Source organism: Mytilus trossulus, chromosome 3 (genome assembly GCF_036588685.1).
Source record: "Mytilus trossulus isolate FHL-02 chromosome 3, PNRI_Mtr1.1.1.hap1, whole genome shotgun sequence".
NCBI classification, from domain to species: domain Eukaryota; kingdom Metazoa; phylum Mollusca; class Bivalvia; order Mytilida; family Mytilidae; genus Mytilus; species Mytilus trossulus.
In genome coordinates this window covers 5,320,381-5,339,328 of record NC_086375.1, presented here as the reverse complement: position 1 = coordinate 5,339,328, position 18,948 = coordinate 5,320,381, and the positions used below count along the sequence as shown (strand labels likewise).

Here is an 18,948-nt window from a genome sequence, read left to right as displayed (position 1 = left end):
TGAAAACTATATTATCCACTATTTTCTACTTAGAAAAATGCCTGTACTAAGTCATGAATATGACAGTTGCTGTCCTTTTGTTTGCCGGTTTGAATTTTAGATTATGCCATTAAATAAGGGACTTTCTGTTTGAATTTTCTTCGGAGTTCAGTATTTTTTTGACGTCACTTTTTAGTAAACCCAAACTTCACAAAAATAAATGACGTGCTTTGTCTCAACCCCAGTAATTGTTCGTAAACATTATTTTATCATATTAACTAGTTCCCTTAATACTTTTGATTAAAATGTAATTAAGCATTTGAAGATCGTGTCCAATACATGTTACTTTTTGAAGGTAAAAAGGGTCTTTTAAGTGCTATTTCTAAAGCAATGAACCAGGTAAGAAAATGCATAATGTCTCCAGTCTGATGTCAGAAAATTCACACCAGGTTCTCTTAACAAACGCGAATACTCACAACCTACGATTTATATTGAATATTTGGATGAATAATATATGATATATGCAATTTTAGTCTTAGCTTCATGATGTTTCATTACTTGTTATTATCTTTGATCTAGCTGCCAGTAACTGCGAGTATTCTCGGATCTGTATTTAGACTTTGTTTGGTTTTTTGGGATGTCTACACTTGTAAGTACCCACCCACTTCAACGTTAGCTATACCTGTTGACTTCTTATTCATTACGGAATAGCAAACCATATTTTTTACGGTGATGTTGTTTATAAAGCTCGAAAACTTAGAAATTATCTTAGTACACTTGTTGATCCCTATTTTCAAACTGATTTTCTTTTGATAATTTTCAAATTTGTATTAAATAAAAAAGAAAGGCCGGCTTCTCAAATGCATTTGTATAATATTACCTTCTATAACTTATAAATAAAAAAAATGACTGTCTGTATTAAAGCATAGCCACAAAGATGAAAAATATGCAGAGGGCATGATTTGAACATACGTAAATGAAATTCTCCGTTGATAAATTAAGGTCCAGTCTCGCACGGGACACGAGAAAAACTTCGTTACATTGTAAATGACGTAGAAGATGAATTGTAAAGATCATCTGCATAACTGTTTTTTAACAATGAAGGTGTATAATTACATGATGCATTTTTTGCAATACACAAACACTTTCCAGAAAACAGAAAAAATACCTTTTTATTAATTTTATATAGTTTCGTTGCTTTACTGAAAAGAATGATATTCTCTTTCTTAAATCTGCAGTCTACATAATGTAAGATATGATTAAGAGAAAATAATGTAGTGCAATAATGTGATCGTTAAAAGTAGAATCACAAAATTACTGAACTCTGAAGCAACGATGCGTGAACAAAACAGACAAAATAGGTGAAATTGTCAAAATAGGGCTACAGCAGTCTTAACCGTGTCACGATCTCAATTAGAACAAAATATTTAAATAAAGGCAACAGTAGTATACCGCTGTTCAAAATTCATAAATCGATTGAGAATAAACAATTCCGGTTTACAAACAAAACTAAGGAAAACATATCAAATATAAGAGGAGAACTACGACACAACAGAAACACAACATTAAAATGTAACACACACAGAAACAATCTATAATATAATTATGACCATTTTCCTGACTATCAGGTTAACACACACAAAAACAAACTATAATATAACCAGGTGACAAAAAGAAACACAATCGTAATTTATCAGTACCCTTCCTTGAAACAATGCTATTATTATTCTTTAAAATAACATTAAACCTCTTTAAATTACTAAAACAATCTAAATTATATGTTGTTTAAGTACTGATTTTTTGTATTTGTGTCACATGTGTAAAATTTAAACATTTTCTTTATTTCAAGTCTATTGTCATTCAAACCAGATACTTCTCGTTTGACGAATAGAGCGTTGAAATGCTATTTTTAAAACACAATTAATGTTAAATCGTATTCTTGGAATTCTATTCAATTTTGTGGAGAAGTGCCGAAAAAACAAAGGATTACATAAACGGGTGTTGATTGTGGCGGTTTTATTTTGAAAGCAGCTACAACTACATCTTGATGTAGGTAAGGCCATACAACTCTTTCGGAAACTTATTCCTCTATATACTGTCTTACATGTAATCTTTTCAACCAGTTGGCCACCATGTTTCAAATTAAATTAAATTTAGCCTTGCCAAAGTTGTTTAAACGTGTGATACGAATAAATCTATATATAGAATATACGTAAAATTAAAACTTAAATTATTTTAAAGATATCTAAGCCTAAAATTTCCAAATCTACAGTAATTTGAAGTTTCATTACAGGGTGTGCATGCATATCTAATTAATTTCGACCCAATGTGCCACGTTTTTAATAACTGATAAAAAAAATAAAGTTAATTGTTTTCGAAGTGATATTAGATTTCCAATCGCCAAATTCCCATTTTCAGCAGTAACGCAACCTTTTTAAGTACATGTTTACACTTAGTAAACTTCAATATCTTAACTAAGGTGTGCTCCTTACACAAAAATTGTGCCAATATGTAAACAGCTGAAATCGATACTAAGTAAAAAAAAATGGCAAATACTAAAACAAACTGGGAAAATTAACAAAATATCACTCCTTCATTGTGTCAAACTTCTCATCATTGTCCTGACATTCCTGCAGCGAGGCAAACAATAAAATAAATGAAAAAGCACAATAAAGAGCACTCCGCTTCATTTAACGTCACGGTACCCAAATTGCACCTAGTACCCAAATTGCACCGAGTACCCAAATTACAAAATAGGTAAATATATTCAAAGGTATACTAAACGTTCATAATGTATATCATCAGATGAAGCTTTCATTGGGAAAGAAAGATGTACGAAAACGCCGTCAGGCGACGTTCGAAATGCGCATCTGGTGCAAGAAAATTGGTACCGTTAATTGTATTACTACCACTGGGTCGATGCCTCTGCTGGTGGACTATTAGTCCCCGAGGGTATCACCAGCCCAGTAGCCAGTACTTCGGTACTTCCATGAAAACACGGATTTTTTTGTGTTGTTAAAATTTGCTGTTACAAAATATTGGATTTGGATTATAGCTCTTCATCTCTTATATAAGCTTTGGATTTCAAAGACTTTGGCCACGAGCATCACTGAAGAGACATGTATTGTCGAAATGCGCATCTGGTGCAAGAAAATTGGTACCGTCAATTTTATTACAAAAAGTCATCTTTCAAAAATGAACAAAAAAACATATTTCAAACATCCAATCAAAAAGAAAGAACAGTGAACTTGTACTAATGTCAAAGTGTTCCAAATTATTGAAAAATATAAAACCCGATTTTTAATAATCTGAATTTAAGAATGGGTGCAATTTGGGTACAACCTCATTATGGAATCATTGATAGTTTGAAGGTCGATTCAAACCCATTTTTATAGGACTCAATATGGATTAAAAGTCAAATTGGTTTATTTATATAATAAGAAGAATACTGCTACAAAATAAACACAGAATGGATTGCTTTTCTTGATCATAAAAAAAACGTAAATGGAAAAACTGTCAAAATAGATGCAATTTGTGCACCGTTATGTTACCAGGATTAAAATAGAACATATGAAGACTCACTTTTTAAATCGAAAATTAAAGTAAGACGCCAAAGAAACATGCATGACAATATAGGTACCGTATTTAGAACAGTCAATTATGAAAATCCAATATAATTTCATGATCTCATAAAAATTAAAGAAACAAACGTTCTTTCAGATATCAAAACTTAGCTGAAATACCTGATGAACGAACTTAAAGGTAGGTGTTGGAATCCTTCTGATATTCTGCAGCCAAACTTTGGAATAAGTTGCCAAACCACTTTAGAACTGAAACAATCTTTTACCCAATTCAAGAGTCTAGTTAAACTCATGGAATGGCACAACTCATTGCAATGCATGTGCTTAGTAATTATTTTTGTGTTTTATGTTGCAGCTTCGAAACATAATAGTGCAACTTATTATACCTCCACTTTTTTTGTTTATTTGCTTAGCTTTTTATAATTTGTGTTTTTTGTGCTTCCATTTGTATGATGCTGCTTTAGATTGTTCATGCATGAATATAATATAATATATGGTATTTAAACTAGTTCTTCCTTGCATAAATGTGCATAATATATATGGTCACTCTTTTATGTTTTAATATTATTATTGTGTATGTTTATTGTGTACATGTATATCTGTCCTTAATGTTCTTACATTTATTTGAATTGTCATGTAATGTTTTCATTACAGAGTTATATTAAGAATTGCCATAAAAGCCAGATGTTTGGGTAGCCACAAAACCTAGTTCAACCCACCAATTGTTCTTAAAATGTCCTGTACCAAGTCAGGAAATGGCAGTTGTTATCTTATAGTTCGTTTCTTTGTGTGTTTCATTGTTGTTGGGGTTTTTGTTGCACTTTAGTATTTCTGTTGTTCGGTTGTTTTCATTTTATAGTTGATGTATTTCCCTCGGTTTAAGATTGTAACCCGGATTTGTTTTCTCTCAATAGATTGATGACTTTCGAACAGTGGTACACTACTGTTGCCTTTAATAAAGCTCAAAGAGCTTACGTTATTGTTTATGTAACATTCTGACTTTAAATAAAGCGTTGAAAATTGAAAAGTTAGTTATACGATTACTACGGTAACCCTAATTAGTTGACCGATAAGACGGGATTGTTCCAGTATCCGTTCGTTTGATGTGTTTGAGCTATTGATTTTGCCATTTAGTTAGGGACTTTCCATTTTGAAATTTCTTCAGAGTTTTGTGCGTTCATTATTAGTAGATATCTATGGAAACAGAAAAGTCGTTCAATCGGTAAATCGAACGATTGTTTCCTGTTTCCATTTTTGACTGAGTTTGGATTTGTATGACGGTTGATGCATACAAATCAAGAGATGCCTTCCCTGTGGATGTACCAGCTTGCGCTCCCTTAAGAGTGTATGCAATTTCCCCAGTTTTTGTTTGATTTGTATCTTCTTTGTCAATTGATGAGTTTTTAGAATCAGTTATAATTAACAAGTGATGTACCTGGCAATTTTTTGGCTGAAAATTTAAGATTAAAAACATTTTTTCAACTCTAAGCAATATATCGAATGACGTAAAAAAGAGGGACGAAATATACCAGAGGGACAATCAAACTCATAGATAGAAAATAAACTGACAACTCCATGGCTAAAAAGGAAAAAGACAAACAACCAAACAATAGTACAACATAGAAAACTAAAGAATAAGCAACACGATCCCCATCAAAAACTGGGGTTACTGAACTCGTCAACTTTTAAATTTTTGAAAAGGTTCATTGTATTTTACGAATTCCGATGAAGTTTGAAATAAACAGATCACATTTAAATATCTGTAACCCAAAGAGAGATGTATCCCCAAAAATAAATCATGTAAAGAAAATTTTATCGGAAAAAACATCTATATCTGTTAATATCTGTTTCACCGAAACAAAATGTAAACAAAAGATAAAAAAAATTAATATGAAGGCTACTTGTTCTGTGTTGATGATAAATTAATCAAGATTTTGTTAATCAGCCTAACAAGTAATTATGTACTAGTCAGATGGTTATTAAATCGAAATTACATTTTGTCATCTATGGAAGGGGTGTGGAATATTGAGTTTAAAAAAAATCATTTTGATCTTATTGACTGTTCACCAGGCATTTATAGACTGATATTTCAAATTGAATTATTATAATTGTTTGTACTTTCAGAATGAAGCTGAAGAATTGTACGAACTGATGTGTGCCGAAATAGTTGGTTCAGAAAAAGTTGTTGAACATAGAAGACTTTTTTTCAAAATACATGATGAAGTATTTAATTCTCCTCCATTTTCTGAAATTCACACACAGATGTGTAGTGGCAGTAAAGCAGAGGGACTTTTTATGAATGGAAGCGACCTCGATGTTGTGCGGACTATGTTTAAATTTATGGCGTATCCATTGGGTACGAGTGTGGTAAACATCGATAGAAAGAAAGCAGTTCTGTTTATGGATCATGAGATGTCATCACCAGGATATGCAAGACTGTGGATACATGACAAAGACCACCCACAATGGAGAGATCAATGGATAAAAATTGCCAATGACGGACTTTTATTCTCAAGTAGCCAGTTTAGAGATTGGATGAAAGGCGAACAAAGGTCCGTAATACTGGAGCGGTATAATTCGTGCATGTGTACGATGGGTGCCCACGACCTGACAGGACCATGTATTTCAAGCAATCGACTTGACCAAGCATTTAGCATAGTTTGCCAATCCTGGCCTGAATTTGCAATGCCTTGGTTTTCCCGTAAAAGACCGTACAATTGTTACACAGACCAAATGATAACCAGACAATTGGAGAGAGGAATACTTCTTGTTCCAGTAGGGAACAAAACAGATTCAATCGACGTGCATCCTGATGAATGGAGAATATCTTTTACCATGACTGAGAAAGATCTGATACATTCGTGGAACCATGTACAAATGGTTTGCTATGCTTGTTTAAAAATGACGTTGAAAGAGTTTATTAGGCCAATATTAAACGATGACATCATGACATCATATTTAGTGAAAACTGCATTATTATGGATATCAGAGGAAATTGATCCAATCGTATGGTCCCCAGAAAATCTGTATAAGTGTTTTCTGCAATGTATCAAACGACTCTCGTATTACATCAAATTCCGTTTTTTTCCAAACTATTTTATACCACATTGCAATATGATTAAGTACACTGCTACTGAACAGTCACTTACTTATTTGTCAAACCTGTTGGATGATATCAGCACCAATGGACTTGCGTATTTATTACAATGTGCATCAATATCAGGTTCCCTGAAACTTAAACTAGACACTGGTATTCCTATTGGGTTTACATCGTTTGATTTTGCATTGCTGCCTCTGCTCTCGTCCTATTTACCTGAGCCACAATATATGAATCGTGAAATCACTGACAAATGTATTAAAGCAATAATGTATTCAACTTCAACAACAGAGAAAAATCTATACCTATTGTTTTTAGTTCGAAGTATATACGAGAGAGCCCGGTCAACACTATACACCTCCTATGTAGTAAATAACAAACTTAGTTACCTGGAACAGAGGCGTCGTCAATTTGAAGCCATATGGACAACCAATGCCGACGCAGTTACAGGGTGGATTTGCCTTGCTTTGGTATTTTATATCAATAGGCAATATAGAAAAGCATTGACTGTTTTGGAATTTCTCCCTTTAAAGTGTACCAGAAATAAAATAATGATTTGGTGGAGAACACATCTCCAGATTGCGGATTTAAGAAGACATATGCAGACGAATGTGGTTTTTAGGGGCAATTTCTTTCGCAAATTGAGACATTGCACAATGCCGTCTTTTATCCAGATTAAATCGCCAGAAAAAGAGGTCACCAAATATCTTGACAACAGAATAAGCTGGCTTTTCACTGTTCCATCGCAACAGTACATAACATGTCCACCAGAAACTCTAGTACATTATTTAAGGGTTTTGTGTTATGTCGGTACGAACGAAAATTCCGGTTGCTGTAAGGCAGTGTTAGATTTAAAAGATGCTGTAGAAAATAATCGAACAGTCACGGATCCGTATTTCCGATACATTTCTTACAAGTATTTAAGAGGAGCATATGAATTGGCTAATGACATTCCAAGCGCTATGAGATGCCACGAAATGGTCGGGAAGCTTAAAAAGTTTACTGCCAATCACCCGTCTGAGGTTTAATAAAAAATCTTACAAAAACAAGATGACACAATGGTACCTTCTTGATCATGATTCATTGTCTGTTCTAAACATTTCATAAGTTCAATTTGTTCGCGATGATTATATCCATTTAATAAACCTTAGATATATATGAATCATTTATAATAATATTACGATAAATAAAATTAATGAGGATGTTACCTTTAATATATGCCTTTTTGTGCTTCTTTGTTACATATTTGTTTTTTTTTATAGTGATTTTTAAAGATTATAACACAACGCTGACTGCTATTACCCTATTTTTGACGTTTTTGACTATTGTGTGTGTTTGTTTCGTTCACGCATCAATAAAATATAACTTGATGTGACTATCATACGAGTTGCAGGTTTAGCTAGCTATAAAACCAGGTTCACCATTTTCTACATAAGAAAATGCCTGTAACAAGTCAGGAATATGACCGTTATTATGCGTTATTTTGATATTTTGAGCTTTTCTCGGATTTGGGTATTTTTGTGATTTTTCGAATATGAGTATAGAGACTTGTTACATGTCAATTTTTATGTTACATTTCAATGGGAACTCTCCAACTGCTAAGATTTCCGAACATAGGTGCACATCGAAAAATCTAAACTAGAGTCGCTTTTCCTTATTAATACCATAGATTCAGAGCCCTTCAGTATAAAACTGCCGGATTTGCTTTTGCAATGTTGTTGCATACAAATGAATGAACTATAAAGAGTTTAACGAGGAAATCGAAATCTCGTTTTTCAACTGATTTAATTTCAGTGTCGTTCGCGTCTTGCGCTTTTTTTTGTGTGGTATTATTTGTATTCTTCTGGTTTCATTTGCATGTACTCCATTATATGCGTCATCAGATGGTTTCTGCAATCTTTAAAATGTTTTATAAATCACAGAACGACTCGTTGATGGAGATTAAATTGAAAAATTACATTTCATTGTATCTCAGGTCCGGCTACTGAAACGGGCGGTACAAAGTGACCGTTTTGTCTGTACTGCGGCATACAATCTAGCCAGATTGTATAAACACAAGAAGAAGGGGACTAGTATGATTGTCATTCAAACAACTCTTCACATGTTTAGATATCAAATGACGTATGATTAAACATACTGATCGTGTTATAGGCTCATACAAAGTCTTAAACATATATGGTTATAAACATACCCGACATATTACATTGGTGACAAAGGGAAACAAATTGTATACGTTGCCGCTATATAATGGTTTTGCCGCGATTGGTAATTTTGAGGCCCTTTGTAGCTTGATGTCAGTGTGGGCCAGGGCTCCGTGTTGGAAACCGTACTTTTACCTATATTTGTTTACTTTTACACTTTTTTTCCTTGGATGGACAGTTGTCTCAATGGCACTCATACCACATCTTTTTATATCTATGGTAGCAGGAAAACACAACAATAAATTTCTAAATTAAATGCAAAGGAATATTTCTATACTGAGCGGGACAGAACAAACTGATTTCTGATGTAATATACGGGAATCATTGAAACTTATACTTGTAGGTTCGACAATTGTTGGTGAGTAACATATAAATAGATAGTAAAATTATATCTTTATCATTCTCTTTCAAGTGACATGAAAAATTGTGCTTTTCCAGACTGACGACCTATAAAATCAAATTCAAATTCTTAATTTGGTTTTCCTAATTACAAGACCCTTTCGGGCATTACAACATTTGACACGATATTTCACACTTAAACATTCGCTTTTAGCAGCTAGTTAGGTTAAGTTTTGTCAAAATTAGCAGAGAAACATCGCTAATGAATATTATTTACTTGCAAGTGAATAATTCGACCTCATGATCAAATGCGTATTCGTGTGAACTTTAATTGAACCTCTAAGCTGGAGATGGTTAACGTCACGTCTGAACTAGGCGTGTTCAGCTATCAAAAGGACATTAAAAGTGAACTAGTAAACCATTTGATTGACTGATTCAATCTACAAAAATAAACATTCTTATACAGGTAAAAACAATTATTAACATATTGTTTTAACATACCTAGAAGAATCTAATTGCACGAGTTCGCTATCTTTTTATATCTATGTTTATATCGAGTTATATAACCGTATGTAGTCTTCTGAATGTCATCTGAATGTTTCAGTAGATGGCGTCTAGGCTTAAATACACACGAAATTTCGAGTGTATGTATCTTATAATATTTGTTTTAGATAGACTTCTTTTATCTGGATATACGTATCAGTATGTTATAAGATCTTATAAGTCGAATATGAGAATTTGAGCCAAATCGGTCATCATGCATTTCCCAGCTAGTGCCCCTTTTATCCGACACAGAATAGTAGAATATACCCGAAAGTCAATGTTAAGTATAACATATAATTTATCCTCGTGAATGAAGAGAGATAACTCTGATTATTATAACATTTTCCTCTTAAATTCGGCAAAACCAGAAACATATAATACAATAATTTTATTATATGTCTCTGGCAAAACTAACCATTAAAAATCCACACAATAAAGATAAACATGTTTTGCAATTTGTCTTAAATTTTAACATTATCAATAGGTATTCAAAACAAGGAATTTTAATGTACTTAGGGTTAGAAAACATATATAATATAATGTCATCTTCGCTAGCCAAGGGTTACGATCCACTCCCGCTCTGAGCGGGAGTGGATCGTAACCCTTGGCTAGCGAAGATGAATATAATGTGTGAGGCTCTGAATAATTTGGCTGTTTTAAAACATCTCAGTTAGAATTGAAATAATTAAATTATTTATATCAACATTACTGTGTCAATTATCATTGTAATAAATTACTTTGCTTTACGTGGGTCCTTTAATATTGAAATAAAAATATATTTTCTTATCTGATCCAGAGACATATATAAATTGTATTATATGTCTCTGTCTGATCATATATTTTTTCCCTTGTTTTTTTTTATATATCAAGTTTTCTCTTTTCATCAACATTGGATTCCATGAAACTAACACATGTACTTCGCGATAAGTATTATCTGATCTTAAAAAATCCGTTTTACTTTAAGACTAATGCACTAGCGACTTATATTCTCGTATATATATATTAGTCCTAGGTGTCACGTCGCATGACTGGTCATTGACTTTACCAAATACGAAAATAATTTTGACAGTGTAGGTATATTTTTAAAATTAAGTTTTGTATTCATTGATTTATTTTTTGAATCAATTTTGTTGTTGCAAGAATTTAAAAAAAAAAGAGATCATGATATTTTTTTCATAGACATAAATCTTCTTATATGTGTTCACATAAATTTATTAATATTTAGTATTCATCAAACATACGATAAACGGCCATTTTATTTTAATTAATAAACCACACATTTCCGTCTGAAGCAGACAGGAAACGGAGTATGGCATCTCCAATCTCGGTAATATGCATTTAAGAGTAGTAAATAGACACCCAAAACCAAATCTGCATAGCAAATACATGCAACAGAATAGTCGGCGTTGGTTGATATCAACCTAAACTAAATATAAATATTAAAAATTCGGTCATTGGCCAGATCTCGATCACTATCTCTCCTTTGCTTGTTGTGTTTCGTCTTTTGAAGATATATTTGACGAATAGATGGTAATTCACAAACATTCCAATATACAATCCTCTTCATAATATATCCTTATAGAGTCTTATCGAAGAATATTCTCATTGGGGATACCATTTACTATTTATTAGCTGAAGATGTTGAAAAAGGGGGAGGGCAAAACATTTCCAGATCAATTATCGGTTGTTTACATCCCATAGACCAGTTTCCCTTATATGTGAGAGTAACACATGATGAATGCAAGGTCAAACAATGTGAATGACATCATTAAATAACCTATATTTATTGTGACTTAATTATTATACATGTTTACATTGCAAGTCCGTAAAAAATGTACGGGAAAATGCAGCAATGTGATATCATTGACATCATTTGCCCTGATTTACCTCAGTGCAACCACAGGGGCACATATCATAGATGTTTTGGGGTTGAAATATATGCCAGTCGACTGGTATGCGTAAAACATTGTGTTAAGACATGTAAGAGCTACATGTATTACCATAGATGATTTGGGGCGGAAATACATGCCAGTCAACTAGTTTGCATTAAACATTGTGTTTTGCGCTATTAGCACAATGTGTAACACATACTAGTCGACTGGCATATGTTTCCTCCCTAAAACATCTATCATGTCTATGATGTGCCCCTGTGGTAGCTGCGGAACCGTAGCTCCTAGGACCTAATGTGGACGTAAAAAAATGGCATAAGGACCTAAGAGCTACGGTTCCGCAGCTACTCCTGTGGTAAACCAGAATAATTTATAAATAAAAGAGGCTCAAAATTTGTCATTCTTCAGCAAAATCATTTTGACAATATAAATGTCAAAGGCTGTACAGAAACCTATAGTTGTTAATGTCTGTGTCATTTTGGTATCTTGTCATGCTTGTGGACAGCTGTCTCATTGTCAATCAAACCACATCTTATTTTTTAAAAGTTCATGAAATTGTTTATATATATTCTAAAGGGTGGAGCAAGTACTCAAGTACAAATGTAGCATTTATCCAAATTATGAAAAGTCTAAAATAAACAATTTACAGGACATGGGCCCTATAATGTGTAATTTTGTTTCTTATGTATTCTAACGGTCATATACATGTAAGTGATATAAACATAAATCATGTAAATAAACTAAATATAGATAGAGGGAGGACTCATGTAATTGGATTTTTTCTAGGTACGTTTAATTTGATATTATAAAATAAATTAAAAATATATGTTAATCATTGTTTTTAGCTGTATAAGAATGATTATTATGTGGATTGAATCAGTCAATCAAATGATATATATATACAAATTGGTTTCACTTTCAATGTTGACATTCTTTTCCTTTAAATAACCAAACACACACAATGCATTTGTTGTTCATCTCTAGCTAAAGTTAAATTAAAGTTCTCATGATTATGGATTCAATGAGGTTGAATTATTCACTTGCAAGTGAATAATTCATCATAAATGTTTCTTAGCGTAATTTGACAAAATTGAACCATTCTGGTTGTTATTATTATGATTATTTCACTATTTCATTTTTACTTTTAGTAATGATTGAACAAAAACATAATACTTTAGAATTTTTATAAATCTCATAGCTAGTGCCCCTTTAATAATATTTATTAAATGCTAAACATTCTCTGTTAGATGGAACCTTTCATAACTTTATCAGATTAGTTTGAACGTTACATATTTTATATGCAAATTGTTGTATAAAGGAGAAGATGCAAGTTCTACATTAATGTACAAATGTAGTCCAATATATATTAATCTGACATTTAAATTTTTTATTTTCATTTTCATACATGTAGCATGCAAATATTCAAATTCATCATCATTGCAATGTACAGAATTCAATCAAAAACCTGCTATTTAAGAACATATAACAAGGATGTATAAATATATGAATGCCCTTTACTGTGAGACATGAAATTGTTATTTTTCAAGTTACCATTAATAGCTGCAAATTGGTTAAATTTTTTACAGCATTCCAAATTTCATGCAAATATCCTTAATGAGATTCATCTGTCATCAGAGGTGTCAAATAATTATTGTTACCATTATTTATACCTTTCTAGAGTTATGTCCCTTTTCAAACAGAAAGAACTGCTGAAATTTTCTTTCCATTCTCTAAGTCAACTTTAAGTTGGGATCTCGCTAACATGTTTAACCCTGCCGCATTATTTAAGTATGTGCCTGTCCCAAGTCAGGAGCCTGTAATTCAGTGGTTGTCGTCTGTTTATGTGTTACATATTTGTTTTTTGTTCATTTTTTTTTACATTAATAAGGTCGTTAGTTTTATTGTTTGAATTGAAGTACATTGTCTTATCGGGGCTTTTTATAGCTGACTATGCGGTATGGACTTTGCTCATTGTTGAAGGCTGTATGGTGACCTTTAGTTGTACATGTTTGTTTCATTTTGGTCTTTCGAGGATAGTTGTCTCATTGGCAATCATACCACATCTTCTTTTTAGCTCACCTGGCCTAAAAGGCCATGTGAGCTTTCCTCATCACTTGGCGTCCGTCGTTGTCGTCGTTAACAATTTTTCAAACATCTTCTCCTCTGAAACTATTGAATGGATTTGGATGAAACTTAGCATGATTGTTCCTTAGATTATCCTGCACAAAGTTAGCGCTTCGATTTTTGATCCGTAAAAAAACATGGCCGTCATGGCTAAAAATAGAACATGGGGGTGAAATGCAGTTTTTGGCTTATATCTCAAAAACGAAAGCATTTAGAGCAAATCTGACATGGGGTAAAATTGTTCATTAGGTCGAGATCTATCAGCCCTCAAATTTTCAGATGAATCAGACAACTCATTGTTGGGTTGCTGCCGCTTAATTGGTAATTTTAAGGAAATTTTGCAGTTTTTGGTCATTATCTTGAATATTATTATAGATAAAGATAAACTGTAACAGCAAAAATGATCAGCAAAGTAAGATCTACAAATAAGTTTATATGACCAAAATTCCTTGTTTTCAAAATTCCAATAGGGAACATACTTTATATAATTGTTTAAATAAACCAATTTTTCAAGACGTTTCGGCCAATGGCCTTCTTCAGTTCTTTATTTTTCCTCTCAACTACATGGCTGACATTACATTCAATCATTGATAAGATGTTATTGACCAAAATAAGATGTTATTGATGTTATGACCAAAATTGTCAATTGACCCCTTAAGGGGTCATTGTCCTTTAATGACAATTTTTCACAATTTGTTCATCATATTTGCTAACTTTAAAAAATCTTCTCCTCTAAAACTACTCAACCAAATTCAACCAAACTTCAACTGAATGATCAGTAGGGTGTATAAAATAAAGTTTGTGATTTATTTTCTATTTCGTCAAAAAACATGGCCGTCATGGAACACAGGGTAAAATGCAGTTTTTGGCTTATATTTCAAAAACTCCAGCATTTAGAGCAAATAAGACAAGAAGTTAAAGTATTTATTAGGTCAAGGTCTACCTGTCCTGAAATTATCAGCCGAATTGGGTAACTGGTTTTTCAGGTGTAATGCCCCTGAATTGATGATTTGAAAGAAAATTTGCAGTTTTTGGTTATTATCTTCAATATTATTATAGATACAGATAAACTGTTAATAGTAAAAATGTTAAGTAAGATCTACAAATTAGTCAATTGACCAAAATTGTCAATTGACCCCTTAAGGAGTTATTGCCCTTTAAAGACTTTTTTCACAATTTATTCATCATGTTGACTTACTTTAAAAAACATTCTCCTTTGAAACTGCTGTATCAATTTCAGCCAAACTTAGGCTAAATGAGTTTCAGAGTATCTAGTATAAATTTTATATTTTATTTCCTTGTATGTCAAGAAACATAGCTCCTATGGCTAAAATAGAACAAAGAAGAAAATGACTTTTTTTTTTGCTTTTGAAGAAAATAGGACCATTCAAAGAACATTTAAATAAATTGAAAAGCCAAAATAATCATTGATGAGAGATTTAACCAAAAAAATTAAGGTCCCTGTCATGTCTGTGAGATGAAACAAGGAAAAGATATCTCCCACAGTATGACAGCACTTTCCTTGCTTCATCTCATCTTTTGGAATTTTACCAGTATAAATACAGTATTATACTACAGCAGCCAAAATGAATCTCAGGAAAGCTGACGGTAAAGGGAGAAGAATTATTCATTCTAAATGTAAAGCTTGAGGCATTTAATTAAAAGTTAAAAATATCCCACACAACTCTTTGTTTTTACTTTTAACTGTTTTAAAAAAGTATTTGAACTTTCCATACAGTATTTTTTTTGAAAGTTCATGCTGTAAAAAGGACACAATTAAAGATATTTAAAGAGACCAGGAAATGGCTTTGTGTAATTTACACAAGTGCAACCTGATACACAGAAGAATTCAAAGTTATTTAAATAATGACATTGAATTATCTCCCCTTATTGGCATTTAAATGAGGAAAATCAATATTGTGATAAATATCATTGTTCTGTTGTAGATTTACCAATAATCACCAAGGTTTGTGTCCTTTACAAAATTATTGATATTAACCAGATGTTTAGGTACTATATTTTATAAAACCTTTGACTTTAACAGGACATGAATTAGGGAAATTGTTTGTACTTTTAATTATATTTCAAATTGTAAAATTGTTCAGGTTTTTCCAAGGTTATATCAGTTATGGATCTCTTGTGATACGGCAGCTAATAGGTTATGTGTTAAATATTGAGATGTTTCATTTAAATGTTTGAAAACTCTGTTTACATGTAAGTTTATTTACTGGAAGATTTAATTTCACATTTTATATTGTTTTTGAATTAAGCGAATGATTAATTATTAAATGATAATAAGTATATATATATATAGAGAGATGGGGATGTGATTTAGAGAGGCAGTTTCTCATGGAATCATTTAAATGACAGTCATCATGATAGATGTACGAATCTATAATCAATAGGTCTAAATTACTGTTTATATCTATGTTAAATATTCTGGTGATGAAATGTAATGGACAGGCTGATTTTTTTAATTTCTTCCTAATTATTTGATCATGTTTATGCAAAATAGATTTTTTTTAGAAATTTTATCTAGAGGGTGTACATGTCCAGTGATATTGTTTGCCTTAAATTAGTGGAGAATAAAGGCTTTTTCCCCTGGAGAAGAATCCCAATTTGAAAACAAAATGGCTTAAAATTATTCCCAAAAAGACAATTTTTTCCCCAAACAGTGCTGTTTCAGTAGAAATTGTGCATGAATGCAAACTGAAAAACACTCATTTAAACATTTTTCATGCCTAAAATGACTATATTTGCAAATTTGAGGGTCTATTTATGTATCATCACTGACAAAATGAGGTCTTATTTTAAAGCAAATGAAACTTCAATTTACAGAGCCATTTTCAAGAGCCAAACCCGACTCTTGAAAATGGCTCTGTAAATTGAAGTTTCAGTCAAATTCATGATTAATTTTAAATTTCCCAATTTCATGAAAAGGATGCATATTTTCCCAATAAAAAAGGGAAGAGGTATTTTGAAAAAAGCCATCAATATCACTGATGTCAAAGAGAAAACTTGGTTAACACTAAATATATTAACACATTCATATATTCAGTAACAGATGTATGTTGAACTTAATAAAAAATCAAATAATTTGGGCAAATTGTAATTTACTTTCTGTACACATGTCAAATGAAATTTAAGCATGTAAAAGATGTAATTTATAATGCCAGGAATTTTTGGAAGAAATGCATTTAATTATATAATCATGTAAAGTACAGTGTATAAATGTAAAGTTTGAATGATGTTGTGTTTTAAGATCAATTCTGTCCAGCGACAAGTCTTGTGCACTTTTGTTGAGAGTTGAAGTATTAAGGAATAAGGAAGTGTTACATGTATAAACCTTTAAAAAAAATGTTTTGTGGAAGGTCATGTTACATCAAATAGGTCAAGTGATAGAATTTTAAACTTTGAATAAAAATAGAAAGTAAGGTAATGATAATAATATCAGATTATTACATGGCATTTTTCATATCGCATGTATTATCAGCCCAAGAGCCGCATGCATGGCTCGAGGGGTGATATTGACCGAGGGCTGATAATACATGCTATACGAAAAATGCCATGTTATGATCTTTTTATCATATGCTTCAACAATTTAATAAATGCATTTATTTAATAAATATTGTTTTTTGTTTTTTTTATTTTCATTATTTTATACAATAATATACTTTCCAGCATCCAAATAATTGTTATGTACACTACTTTGTAATGTTTTTCACTGAAAACGTAGCACTGAGGTGTAATTTCTGGAATTTACTGAGTATCTCTGGAATGACATGTGATAACGTTACGGAAAGGCACGTGATAAATTTTCATATTAGCCCCCAAAGCACCAATTCGAAAAAATATGGAGTTTTCGTTAATTTAATGTTATAATCATACAGGAAAAATTAAATGTTATTTAGTCTAAGTATACATGTACGTATGATAATACAGATTATATATCTTTTTTCTAAAATATTGTTTATTGAATATTCTTGATATATATATATATGCACAATTGTATTCATGTATGTAACCAATTATGTAAATCCATTGTATCTGATTTTATGCCCTTTATGTCATTGTATGTGGGACCTGTAATTTGGGAAATAAAATATTCTATTCTATTCTACATGTATATAGTTCAGGTGAACGCCATTGTCTGTAAACATTGTCATCTTCTAAAAATAATAATTTTCAAACATTTTACCGAAGGAAAATATTAAAAACAGCAAACTCCAAAGAAAATTCAAAATGGAAAGACGCCTTTAACAATGTTTAAACAGGCTATTATTTAAATTGGAGTTATGTTTAATTATGGAATTTGCATAATTTCTTGTGTTAATTTTTTTTTAATAAATACCATGTTTATTTTGTATTATGATGTTTTGAGTGGTTCATAACACTTTCCATACAATGTTTTTTGGTTAGATAGTGTTGTGCTAGGCACAGTACATGCATTCTATTGAAAATATACTAATTTTTTTGTAATAAAAAGTGTTTTGTGCGCAGCACAGAACATCATATTACAGAATAAACATGGAATTTATTAAAAATTTCAATAACAAGAAATTGAGCAAATTCCATAATTAAAAATAATTCCAAGTTCAAATAATAGCCTGTTTTTATCAATTATGGCAAAATTAAAAGCTCAAACAACTTCAAATGATTGGAAAACAACTGTATTTTTCCTGAAATTGGTGCAGACATTTCATACATGTAAGGTGGAAAATGTATTTATAACTGATAATGCCACACTTAAAAATATTTTTTAGTTTGCCCAAACCCTACCAAAGGTAGAGATTACATGAACTTGCCAATATACAGGTACATGTACTAGTAATTAATCAATTCTGGTTTGAGCATTCACATGTACAAAAATGTATCTATAGTAGAGTGGGGTGCCCATATTCGCCGGGGACACAATTTCGCCGTTTTATGATTTTGAGGTGTTAATACTTCAAAGGATGGCTTAAATGGAAGAAATATACCGCTAAATGATATTATATAACAAATATGATTATTTTTTAAAGCTGAGAAAAAATTGCGACACCTTTCGAAAATCACAGAAAAACGGACAAAGATTTTCGGCCAATTTCCTGAAGAAACAAACACAAATTCAAAGAAGTAATTCTAAGTAATTCTTTGACTGAATGCCCTAAATTTCAGTTCTGAACACCTTTGAAATGTCTGCTATTCATCTATAA

At 31.7% G+C, this 18,948-nt stretch overlaps 1 protein-coding gene across 1 annotated transcript in view; it reads left to right on the top strand.

The window, feature by feature from the left end:
* Positions 1–10,982: 10,982 nt before the first annotated feature.
* LOC134710040 (uncharacterized) overlaps positions 10,983–18,948 on the top strand; it is a 32,450-nt gene continuing 24,484 nt past the window's right edge. The window contains exon 1 of the mRNA XM_063570193.1: positions 10,983–11,067. Within this exon, the coding sequence (XP_063426263.1) occupies positions 11,050–11,067 (18 nt within the window). The 5' untranslated portion in view covers positions 10,983–11,049. The remainder of the gene's footprint in view (positions 11,068–18,948) is intronic.